We start from the raw sequence: 12,681 nt of genomic DNA, 5'->3' as shown, positions 1-12,681 counted from the left end.
TAGGGATTGTGCCATTGAACATGGAGTGTGATGACAACTGAAATTTGATATATTTAGTAACTCCAGTGTTGATTCTTTTCTTATAACCTTTGCATTCAGCCTTGACATGCTGGATAACACCTTCTGTGCTCCGACTGATCAACACCACATTCTGGTGCTGATCAAAATTTGTTGAATTTGTTTTATCCTTTTTAAAAGGAAATACCACCGATATTCATGTGTCCGCAGCTTGAATAGTATGATCCTTGAGCCTATTTGTCATCACTTTTGTCCTGGAACACGGTACTCCACCATGCTGGAAAATCTACAGAAAATCGCCATGTTGTGACTGAACTGACCCATTTCTGAACTTCATCCATTTCCCAAAGAAGAGTAGAAAAGTGTGAGTAAGCCACATATGGTCTGTATCAGGATACATCCTTTTGGCAAAACACAGGACTCATGGTAGCATTTCACTCATTTTTACAATTTCACACAAGGGATTCTCCAAATGTCCCAACCAATAGGTGGACTTCTCAAAGAAAGTCCAGTCTCCTGCTGTCTGTCTTTGTACTTCCTGCAGAATTTCACTCTGTTCTTCAAGCTTTGCTCTTCAGGAGTGGGTAGTAACTAGTTACATGTACTCAGTTACATACATGTGAGTAACTTTTAGGCAAAAAGTATACATCTAGGTGTAGTTTTAGCAGCATAATACAGTTTAATTACAATTTCTGGCTTCTCTACCCATCTTTGGTTACTTTAATGAATGAAGAACAAATATGTTTTAGCCAAAGATTTTACCCTATGCCTACAGTTAAATTTAATGAATGACTACACTGCAAAAAGAGAACTAAAGATAAGTAAAATTGTCTTGAAATTAATGTATTTGTCCTTGATTTGAGCAGATAAATAAGATTATTTGCCAATGTAATGAGTATTTTTACTCCTAAAATAAGATAATTAGATATCCTGCACTTGAAATAAGATGGAGACAAATTATTCCTTTTTTAAGTGCAAAACATCTTATTCCATTGGCAAATAGTCCTATTTACCTGCTCAAATCAAGGACTAATACTTTCATTTCAATAAAAATTGTCTTATTTTTAGTTCTATTTTTGCAGTGTACTTGTTTGCACACAAGGCTCATTGTTCTAGTGTCATTTTCTTAATTTGAAGATCAAGGAAACAGAGTATAAACTACATACTGTAATTGGAAATACTTTGCACTGCTCTAACATTGAAATTACCTACTTTGGCTTCAGAAGCTTCAAGCTGGAAATCTTTAGGGGATTTTTCTTCCTAAATTTGTCATTCTGTGTTGATGTTACTTATTATAACTCGAAACGTGCTCCAGCTGAGGAGATTGTCCAGCTGTTGCAGGACAGTTTTGATGTTTCCACTCCTCCTTCCCTGTAACTGATACTCCTGACTTCTTGAGACAAAATTCATGTAAAATATTACATAGCTAATAAAGCTCCCTGCGATGTATCTATATGCAACTTATAATTTTGCACCATCATGAGAACCGTCTGCAAAGTCTTGCAGAATGGTTTGGGCTATGACTGCACAGAGCAAGCATTTACGTTCCAAGTGTAACTTTTACACAACTATCAAAGGTGCATGCCTGGTAGAAAAGAAGCTAGGGATGGAAAATAACGTGGCTCTAAATAAAGCCTGAAAAATAAATAAGAACTTAATCATCTATTAATATTTTAAAGGTTTGTTGTAGTGCTTTGTACCGATGTTTATGCAAACATTCAATACTTTTCCAGACATCTTTCTTCACTTTAAAATACAAAATCAGAGCATTCAATATGAATTTATGTCAAATATGTGAACAGTGGAAACGGAAAAATAAGGAGGACAGACAAAAGGAAGGAAAAGGTGATGAACACAAAAAGGTAAAGAAATAAGGACACAAGGCAGGAAGGAAGAAAGCAAGCAAGTAAGGAAGGAAGGAAGGACTGAAGAAAGGGTACAAGTAGGGAAATATAATGCACAAAGAAAGAGAAAGAAGAAGGAAACTAGGATCTACAAAAGTATGAGAAAGAAAAAAATGAAAGTATAAAGAGACCAGAAAAGGACAAAAAAAAAAGAAAGAAAGAAAGATGGAAGAGGGAAAAAAAAAACAGGAGGAAAAACAAAAAGATGGCTTTAGCAAGGGAAAAGGAAGAGAGAAAGAGGGATAGGGCAATAGAAAGTGAGTCAGAAACGAAGGACAAAAAGAAAAACAAAAGAATGGATGAAACATCTAAGCAGAAATACGTATATGTTTCCATGCTCGTATTTTAATTTCCTTTTCCTAGACCTGGAAAACACTGAAATCAAATTCCAGACTGAGCAGGAACCCTGTTTGTACTTTTCCAATGAAATATAAAGAAACCAGCCACATATGCAACTACTAAAATTACAGTTAAACCTAATAAAAGGAGGTATCTTATTTCTAAAAGTCTTTACATAATTGCTGTATTGTCATTCAGAACTGAAGAAATCTCATTAAACGTTGACAAAAGGGTCATAACATCTCTTGAAGCTTAACACCAAAATAACAAAACTAATCACTAATAACTTTCTTTTAGACCCAGTCATCGTGGACATGTTGTTTTTCTTTTCTAACATAATTTTGTTTGTCTATGTAAAGAAGCAATGAAAGATAAAACCTCTGGCGCGTGTAACAGTTGAACGTACCGCGTTGGTGACTTCAACCTCATAGACCTTCTGGAAAGAAGCTCTGTCGAAGAAAACCAGCTTCCCGTTTCCCTCCTCCTTCTTCACGGAGGTCCCTGTCACAACAAGCCTGTCGTCTGGGCTAAAGCAGCAGTCGGTCCTGGGAGGGAAAGTTACACATGCAAATATTTATGACCTACACATGATGCACTCACATCAAGAGCTGAAAACAAGCAGTCAATAAAAAAAAAAACTCACATGGAGAAGGAGTTGGTCAGTCTGTTGGCTTCATTTACGGGCTTCCTGAAGTTGCGTATATCCCAGACCTTCAGTGTGTCATCGCCTAAAAATTAAAACATTAAGGACATTTTAAAGGGCAAAGTTGATTTTTTCTTAAAAGTTATTTATGGTATTATGGGAGAAGCACTTATTTCCTGAAAACATAGCCATCTCTCATTTCGATTACATAATAATGTCCCTCAGGGTTATTTTTGTTTATGTTTGCGTTAGCAACCTCTTAACGAGATTACATACCACGAAGCTAAGTGTTTATACACCTCTTGTGAGATTTCCGTGTTTTGTCAGTGTTTATTTGCCTACTAAAGGAAGGGAAAAGCGTTTAATTTGCCTAATATGCGCTGCTTCTACCAGCTAAAAGTTGCCCATAAAAGCTGCGTGCCCTGACGCCAGCGAGCGCGGCCCCAACACGTGCCGTAGCTGCATGCGGGCTCTGGTAGATCGGGTCTTTTCCGTACCTCCGCGGGAAGCAAGAGTGACGCCGTCGTACGAAAAGCAGAGGCAGGAGGTGTCCGATCCTGGGGTGTGGGCTTGCCGACAGTGGAACTTTGTGTGAACCTAAGATGAAAAAAGAAGAAGAACATGACATTTCACTTAAATGGATTATTGCTCATTTTGGTGCAGGTTCTTCTTAACGGGTCAGTAGTAATGTCTCAGACTGTCTAAAAGAGAAATCATTTGTACGATCTCTCATTATAGGAAACAGCCTGCTCTCTGATTTAACACTAGATGTTTAGCCTATCACTACAGTAAGAAAAAAAAAAAACTTCTCACTCCCTGCGTCTTCAAAAACACATGGTTTCCATTACCATCAGGAACACCAAACTATACATCCATGAAGTCCACCACAACCTATGAAACACAAGCAGGTTAACACACTGTAGCAACACCACAGACATTTACATTGGCGAACGTTCCAGCGTAGCAGATGGTATTTGGAGTAACTTTTTTTTTTTTACATGAAATTAAATTATATACAGAGTGCAGTTTCCTGACCAATAACTCACAACAGGCACATTTTGACCGCAACCGCAGGCCGACTGGCACAACTCTCTTCAGATTTTTGGTGTAAAAGGCCGTTCTTAAACAAGTTTTTGTGTTACAAATGTTTATTCACAAATGTCAACCAATCATGGTTACTCTAAATAACCATTAAGATTATTTGTCAAATTCAGATACAAGAAAAAAGTTATTAGTTTTTTTTCCCCTTCATGTTAAAAATGCACATCTGCTATGTGTGTATGAGTTTCAGAAGTAAATGGTTAGATTAAGTGTGATGAGGAATTAGGACTTTGTTGATAACAATGTAAATAAAAAAATGTCCAAACAGGTGTTAACCACCTGTTGAGGTTTGACCATCAATATGTGTCGTCCTTCATTGCCATTTCAAACATACAGTTTGTGGTTTCATCACTTTTGACTTTCATTTCACAGCTTTAAACAAACTATTTTGTATCTGTGTAATTAAACCAGTTTTTATCCGTTCAATTCTCTTGGTAGTTAACGGTTTTTATGAAGAACAGACATGAATAGTCATAAAAATTATCAAATCTCTGGTGTAATGTAAGTCTAATGTTGACATGTGTGAAAGATTGTGACCCCTAATCAAACCAAAATTACCCTAGACAATCTCTATGAGGTAAAGATGACTTATTGAGCTTATACCAACCTTTCAATTTAAGAAACACTCACTAAAACAATAAAAAAAAAAATTAACTCATGGGTTCTCAAAGCAGTTCTGAACCATCCATCCGGTAAGTACGAATTGACAAACAGCTCTCTCTCTCTCTCAATAGATAAAACCCTTTCCATGCATTGCTCCATCCATCCATCCATTTATTCATGCACCCACAGTCCTCTGCTTATCTGAGGTAGGGGATCCAGGAAGGAAACGTAGACAGCCCTCTCCCTACCGACACTCTGCAGCTCATTCTGGGGGACCCCAATGTGTCCCCGGCCAGAGGGGATGCATATTCCCTCCCAATACTATGTTGTACCCACAATATGCCAGCTATGAAATAACTAAAAACTGCAAAAGCTAATAAATGGTAAAGGACGGAATTACCACCAACCGGCCATAGGGCATGATTTATCCTAGATTAATGTACAAAGTATATATATTTACGGTATATTGGTTATATATTGGTTGTAAAACATGCAGGTGTAACAGGCTTCTCCCTTAATGTTTGCTTAAGGCTCCCATATACTCGCACGTACTGTGCGCATCTGTGAGCCGCGCGGACTCCGCGGACGTGTTACTCTTCATAGTCGAGCGTACCTGTTGCCTAAATTTCTTGTAACAAATTCCTCCAATTCCCACACTTTCTGCCAGTGCGGCGAAGCGAGGGAAGGGATGGTAAAATGTTTGCTTAGCTAGCTGAGCACAGAGAGCCATTTCTTTCCCAGCAGGCTCCCACCATAAAATGTCACTGCGAACAGAGAGGGACTGTGATGCCGCGCATCCTTGCGACCGCCTGCTTGGAGCAGCTCAGGGTATCAAGTTCAGTATCACATATGAAACAGTTCGATGTGAAGACTTCTTGCCGCTGAGCAGCTTATAATGCGACACTGCGTACGCTGTCGTAAAAATTGAGGTATGCGCGGAGGTCCGTGGAACTATATGGGGGACTTTATTTACGTTTTAGCTACAATTCTAATACAGGGCAGGTAAAAAAAATCCCTATTACTATACAATAAATAAATAAAATAAAAATAGCATTTATCTTGTGTGGAGGATATCTATGAAGTATCTTCCTTCAGATTTGATTGAGGAGAAGCTCAGCACCTGCTACATCCGTAAGGAGCTTAAATTTACAGCGTGTCATATTACAATTCCTCATGCAGCCAACTTTATGATAAGGATTCATGCAATTTGAGAATGAAACTTTACTCCATTAGCCTGTGATGATCAGCAGGTAGAAGGGGAAATAATAATATACAAGTTTGTAAGTGTGAGAAAGGTTGCATAGCCGTACAGTTTAAGGAAGATGGGGTTAAGAGTGAAAGCAATGTTTTATTAAATATTCAAAATTATCCTCCCTCATCAGACATGTTTTATGTGAGCTTCTGCAAATTTTTGGTTATAAAGCTATTTCCAAGATGACTATTCAGGACTGATTAAATGGTGTGGTGCTGTAGTGCAAGGACTGTGTGCTGACTCTGCTTTTGATTGGAAACAAATTTCTATGCTATATTGCCAGGCAAAAACACACAAACAAAAAACAAAATGAATAAAAGCTAGTTGTATCTTTACTGCTTTTCTTCCTATTTAAATTTGCTGCCAAGTCAAACATGGAAAATTGTTCAGTTCCAATTACTCTGCCAAGCACTGCAGAAGCCTGTATATCGGCCATTCCTGTAAGTCAGGTGTAATCGCAGCAGGGAAACACTTAAAAACATGCAGGACAGTGAGTCCTGAGAACCAGGATTAAGAACCACAGCCCTATGGTAAGCAATTAATATACTTCCCTGACCCCAGGGAGTCTTTAAAATGCTCTTTACTAATCTAAGATGCATCTGATGAACTGCAAATAAAGCCTAAATTTATTCGACTTCTGGAGTTTATAAAAGCTAGGGTCATTTTTAGTGCTTTCCAAACCAGTCTGTTGGTGAGTGTTGCCTCTAACAGCACTGCTGTTCCTTTGCCTTTCTGCTACCCCCAATATTCACTGCCCAGTGCCTTGGCTTTACCTGGCCTGAATACAACCAAATTCCAGAGAATCGATCATTAGCGGACGACGGTGAAGCAATAAGGCCGGGAAGGAGGCTTTTCTAACTCTCAAACAAACATAACCTTGGTTTATACGGCCACATTGTCATTAATTCTAAGAGGAACGCAAATAAATCAGTGAAAAGAGAATTGCAGCACTGCAGGCTGTTGACCAAAAAAGCAGCGGATAAGGAATTCGAAGTGAGCACACAGTGTGGAAGGCAGATAAGGCAGAAAAAAAATACAGAGAAAACTTGCAGGGGGGAGCAGAGCATGAGCTGAATGAGTGATGTGCCCTCGTGATAGCAGAAAGAAAGGAGGCCATGCTTCACCTCCAAAGAAAGTGAAGGGAAGTTATTAACTTGCTTGAGACAGATAAGAGCGTTACCTTGGACGGGAGATAACTTGGATTACACTTTCTTAGGCTGGGTCTCCCCAGGGAACAATTTTCTGCTCCCCATCACCATTTTACTCAAAGATTACTTCTGACTCAAGACTTTTCTTCTCTTATGTTGTCTTTAAATATCTCCTCATTCTCTCTTTTTTTTTTCCTGAACTAAAATTTACTTGGTTGCAAAATAAAAGCCAGGAGAGGCAATTTAATTCAGAAACCGCCGTTTCTAATCAGACAGGGGCCAATTTTAGACCTTATAAGTAGCAACTAAGGTGAAATGTTAATACGTGTGGCAGTGATGGCCCTCATCCAACCGTAACACTGACCGTTTTAGCTACGCAGTGCACATTTTCAAATGGGAACAGGGAACTTATCTCTGTAAGCCGCAGATGTGCTGATTAGAAACGTTGCAGCACGTGTCTTAAGTTGTCGCAGCGCGAAAATGCGGAAAGTGAAGCCGATTCGAGTTGCCTTCTATGGCTCGCGGTAAAACCAGAGAAAGAATCTCCGTCTGGAACGATACCCAAAAAAAACATACTCGGCGAGGGAAGAGTGATGAGATCTGCTTCACCGGACACCAGAAACAACTGTCCAGATGTTTGTTTTCATCATTTCTTTCTTGAAATGTACCTGCTCCAACTAAACTCTTTACTAGAGCCAGAGTTTTTCTGTGTCCGCTAAAAATTACATTTTGGAGCTCTTGTTTGACTTGAGATGATTATTTCTCATCTAACATGTTTGTAAAAAGCAGAAATCTGATATTATTATTAAAAATAATGTCCAGCTTTATCTTCAAGCAGAATGTTGTAGAAGATAATTTTCTACACTCATGATGCAGTGCAAAAGTATTCACACCCCTAGACCATTTTATCAGGTAAGCTCTACAAACTTAAATGTCTTTTATTAGGATTTGATGTGAAAGAGTAAAGTAGCTCCCGACATGAAAGAAACGTGGTTTTTAAAATGCTGGTGGCAGTATCATGCTATAGGGTGACTTTATACAAAGCTGGGTAGAGTTGATAAGATGATGGATGTAGTTAAAAACGGGGTAATCCTAGAGGAGATATTGTTAGAGGCTGCAAAAGACCTGAGACTAAGGTAAATGTTCGCCTTCCAGCAACATTTATATTCAATTAAAAGGGACCATATCATGCTTTTGAGTTATTCCTTTTCATTTTGAAATCATTGAGCTGTGGTCTATGTAAAGTGGATCTGCAATGCTCTGGTCTGAATTCCTCGTTAATTTACCCCCACGTTGCCCTTTTTTGCTCTTGCTCTGAGGGGCGTCTGAGAGCAACTCGCTCTGGTGCTGTCTCTTTAAATCTAAACGAGAAACTTCACACCTCGCCCTCCTCCAGGTCACAGAGCACCCCGCTACACCTCGTTTGGCCATTTTTTTTAGTATGCTGGGGTAAGGTCTAATGCACAACTAAACACTTATCCCGTTGCAGTCTCACCATTCCTTCACTTTGGACTACAAAATCACTTTGAGAAATAAAAATGGCAAATTTGAGAGACTAGTAAGCTGGAAGTCCATGGCCTTGTTTAGCAGCTCCGCAGCAAATATTGTGATACAATAGTTTAAAAACCGTAATAGAAAACAAAGAAAACCAACTGGCTTAAAAGGATATGAGCCAAAAAGAACATAAAGACAGCCATGCAGCACCTGGACAGAGTACATTCAGGTTTTCTGCAGTCCTAGAAACTCCAAGTTCACAACAAAGTGTATTTAAGAGCTAAAAAAAAGTGAATTTTACATACGTTCCCTTTACATCTGTTGCATGATTTAAAGTCTAATGCTCACAGACGTTCTCCACGTAATCATTTTCCTTCGACTCCGACTACTTTCTGTTGGTCAACAACAATAAAATACACTGTGATTGAAATAGGGCAAAAGGTCAAGGGGTGTGAACACTTTTACCTGACGCTATATGGATATGTTTGCACGAAACCTAAATCAAGATTTCGACACTTGCAGCAGGAGTTGATAAATATCTGCTGGAGCACGGCACTTGGGTTTCTTCCTCTGCAGGGTGTGATAAGAATCTCCGATGCACCAACCGCTCCAAGTCACAGTATCCCAAATAAATCATAAATATTCCACAGCTCTAAATCTCCACGCCTTGATATGTTTACAACTGAGCACCTAAAAGACAACGATTCCCGCAGTGCGGTTAGTTTACATCTCACTCCGACTTTGCTACTCCGTTGGGATCAGGCTGCCGAACCACAGCTGTTATGATCTTTCAAGGAAGTCAACAAGTTGTGACGTTGTGTGTTTGGGAACCCCACTGGAATGAGAGGCCAGATAATCGAAAACGTTTGGCCGTGTTGCTGCTGGAACACCGTTCCTCCAAGTCTCGGTGATGCACTGAAGGAAGAGCCAGAAGACATTTAAAGCAATTCAAGTCTTCAGCTCTAATGCTATTAAATGACCACTTATGTTGTAAATGTTAAAGTAGGAATAATCATACAATTGTGGCAAGAAAAATAATAATGTGTCTTCTTGAAGCAAGTTTTCTCTTTATTCAAAAATTCCTTTAAAGCAATATATTTAGATTTTTGACATAGGGTTTTCTGGAGAACCTACAAGTATACAGAAGTATTGCTTAAGTATCCTACCTGCAGGTAACACAGGGGCTTGGCTTTGGTGAATTATATAGCTAAGAATGACACCACTATCAATAACTCAGTTATTTTCAAGATTTTTAAGGTATAAGTTACTGAAAACTTTATCTCTAATTGGCCATGGTACAGCTGGAATTGAACACCTTAGCTATTTGTAGTTTTGTTTTTGAGTTTGGGGCGTGTTTGTGAGACTTCTTGATGTAAACCCAGTTTAGCCCGAACTGGGCTAAATTGGCCCAATCTTCATGATTTATACAAGATTTAGTTTTAAAGTAATATTTTACTTGTCACCAACATGTTTCTTTTCACAGGAAAAAAATACTGAAGTTCTTGAGCGTTCCAGGCATAAAAGAAAATCTATGGAAGGACCTAAAGATTAGGGCGATGACAAGGAGACCTTCCAACTTCAGAGACTTGGAGCTCATCACCAAATATGCATTTATACATACCAAAGGAAATATGCAAAAAGCCGACCAGGAAGGGATGGATTGATGCAATGTCAGTAAAGATTTTTCCATTGGTGATTATAAAAAGCTTTTATGCGCCATTTTATCGCTTTCTTTTCCAAATTGATACTCTTTTACATTGTCGCATTATCTTTTGAGGAACGGCAGTCTAATTTCCTATCAGAAACAAAGGTCTTGGTTGACTGAAAATAATCGGATGTTTAAATCTGCCAGGGGTATGAACAATTTTAGGCTTAACTGGAAATGCACACACATTGAACAATAAAAAGGTTTATTGGCCACAAACAACGTTCTTAAACTGTGCATGGGCTCAGCTGGTTCAGACACCAAACAATACGGCAAAACAGTAAAAAAAATAAAAAAATATAGAATTATTATTTATTTTATTTTATTTTTTTACAAAACAGACATCAAGATCGCAAACCCCCTTTAAAAAATATTCTCAGTGTTGGGTAATCTGGCCCTGATCTGAGAAGCCGAACGATAAAGCTGGTCCAAGTCAGTTTAAATGACAAGAAAAATATAAACAGCACTTTTCTACAGAACCCAACTTCAGCATTGAGTTGTTAATGATTCGTGAAACATATAGATATGAAACTCTAAGATTTATACAAGCATTTTCCAACTAAATGTTTTGGAATGCTGGTTGTTTTAAAATAAAGGCTGGTTCACACGGCAGGTTTTTAAAATAGTCGGCCGATTTTCACAACACGTAACGATAAAAAAATCCTAGATAAAACATGTTTGGTCAGACGACAAGGGAACAGATTTCACTTAAAATCATTCAGATGTCAGACAGGAAATATCGCAAATGTTCTCAAGATCAAACGTGAGTTCAGAGTAAATAAACATGAACGATGGGGGGAAAAATTGCGATAGTTTGTGGGCTGATTTTGTGGGCGATGATCGGCGCCTTTCGGAAGGAGGAGATCGGGTAAAAATCAGGCTAAAAATCCTGCCATGTGAACCAGCCTTTATATATCAGTGTCTGATTATGTACATTCAATTTGGCTGATCTGTAACGTAGACGTGCAGAAAAAACCTTTAAAAGGGAACATCTGCAAAACCCACTTTCCTAAGCCTTTAAATATATTTTGTTGTGTGCTTGGAGTCTCTTGGGTTGGAGCAAATGTGAATGCAGTTTGGGCCACACTTTTCAATTCGCTCAGTTTTCTATTACGTTTTTTTTTGTTTTTGTTTAACAATAAAGTGACAGTATTCTCTGTAGAGCTGCTAAACAAAGTCAAGGACTTCTGGCAAACCAATTTCCCGAATCCCCCATTTTTATTTCTCTGATTCATTTTGTACTCCAACCTGAAGGAGACCGAAGCTAAAAGTGGATAAGTCAAAATGCTGGTGAAGATTCTCAGTCATCCATGTGATGGTCATTCCAAAAAAAGTAAAAAACAAAGTAACTGGACTTGTTTTTCGTAGTTGAAGATGTTTCGCTTCCTCTCCAGGAAGCGAAACGTCATTACAAGGCCTTTGTTTGGCGGTAGTATAAAGCTTGTTACTCCACATTACTTCAAACTTTTTGAATTGAGAAAGCTTCCTGGAGAGGAAGCGAAATGTCTTCAACTACGGAAAACAAGTCCAGTTGCTTTGTTTTATACTTTTTTTTTTGGAATAAGTCAAAATGTTTGGTGGTTCATAACACCGTCTCCCTGCATACCACAAAAATGGCCGAACGGGGTGAAGTGCGACGCGCTGTGACCTGGAGGGGGGCGGGGTAAGAAATGTCTCCTTCAGATTTAAAGAGACGGCACCCAAAATTAGTTGCTCTCAGTTGCATCTCGGAGCAGGGATAAAAATGGGGAATAAATAAGGACCAAAACATTGCAGTTCAACTTTAATGAGACCACAGCTGAATGACTTTAATGTGAAAAGGAAGAACTGAAAAGAGTGATCCCCTTTTTAAATATCGATTCCGGGGACAAAGGCGTGTGTCAAGTCGGCCGTGACACACAAAGTTAACACTCGCACTGACCGACGTATCTCAACCATCTCGTTTGTGGTCTCACTTTGAAGTCTGGGAACATGAAAGTTCACCGCTGACATCATAGCATTCCCCAACTCTCTGTGGTAATGTTTTGGACAGAGGACAAGTCTCTCGTAGCGCTCATAAACCTGGTCTCGTAATTGTGGTCGGGGGGGGGGATGAACATGCAATCACTCTCTGTGGCGGTCCACTGGACGCGACCTGTTTGACTCCCATCGCTGGATCAATCAGCTCACGCCATGCTTCAAGAACACAATGTGTCATCCCCAATAGCCTGTCTGCAGGCTGAGCCACAGCTCAAGGTCACGTATGTAATTGACCATGATTGACCTGCACATGCTCCGTGCATGAGTAATAGTAGCAATATAACAGGAGATAGGCCTCATTTGAGCGGAGGAGGGAGCAGCAATAAAAGCATTGCAAGGTCAACTCCTTTTTAGGTTTTTTTGGCTGAATTCGAGTCAGCAGCACAGGTTGCTGATTAGGGCGGAGGGCAACACGCACAACTCTTGAGCCATTCAAACAGGACAGGCTTCAGTGC

At 39.3% G+C, this 12,681-nt stretch overlaps 1 protein-coding gene across 1 annotated transcript in view; it reads right to left on the bottom strand.

Annotated features, from left to right (window-relative positions):
* LOC105930826 (WD repeat-containing protein 70) overlaps positions 1-12,681 on the bottom strand; it is a 54,040-nt gene that overhangs the window by 16,466 nt on the left and 24,893 nt on the right. Inside the window, exons 11-13 of the mRNA XM_012869214.3 lie at positions 3,402-3,501; positions 2,905-2,989; positions 2,668-2,806 (exon numbers count right to left, since the gene is read on the bottom strand). Of these exons, the coding sequence (XP_012724668.2) occupies positions 2,668-2,806; positions 2,905-2,989; positions 3,402-3,501 (324 nt within the window). The remainder of the gene's footprint in view (positions 1-2,667; positions 2,807-2,904; positions 2,990-3,401; positions 3,502-12,681) is intronic.

The sequence above is a fragment of the Fundulus heteroclitus genome, unplaced genomic scaffold (assembly GCF_011125445.2).
Source record: "Fundulus heteroclitus isolate FHET01 unplaced genomic scaffold, MU-UCD_Fhet_4.1 scaffold_82, whole genome shotgun sequence".
NCBI classification, from domain to species: Eukaryota; Metazoa; Chordata; class Actinopteri; order Cyprinodontiformes; family Fundulidae; genus Fundulus; species Fundulus heteroclitus.
The sequence above is the reverse complement of the archived record's forward strand: the minus strand, read 5'-3'. Positions and strand labels throughout refer to the sequence as shown.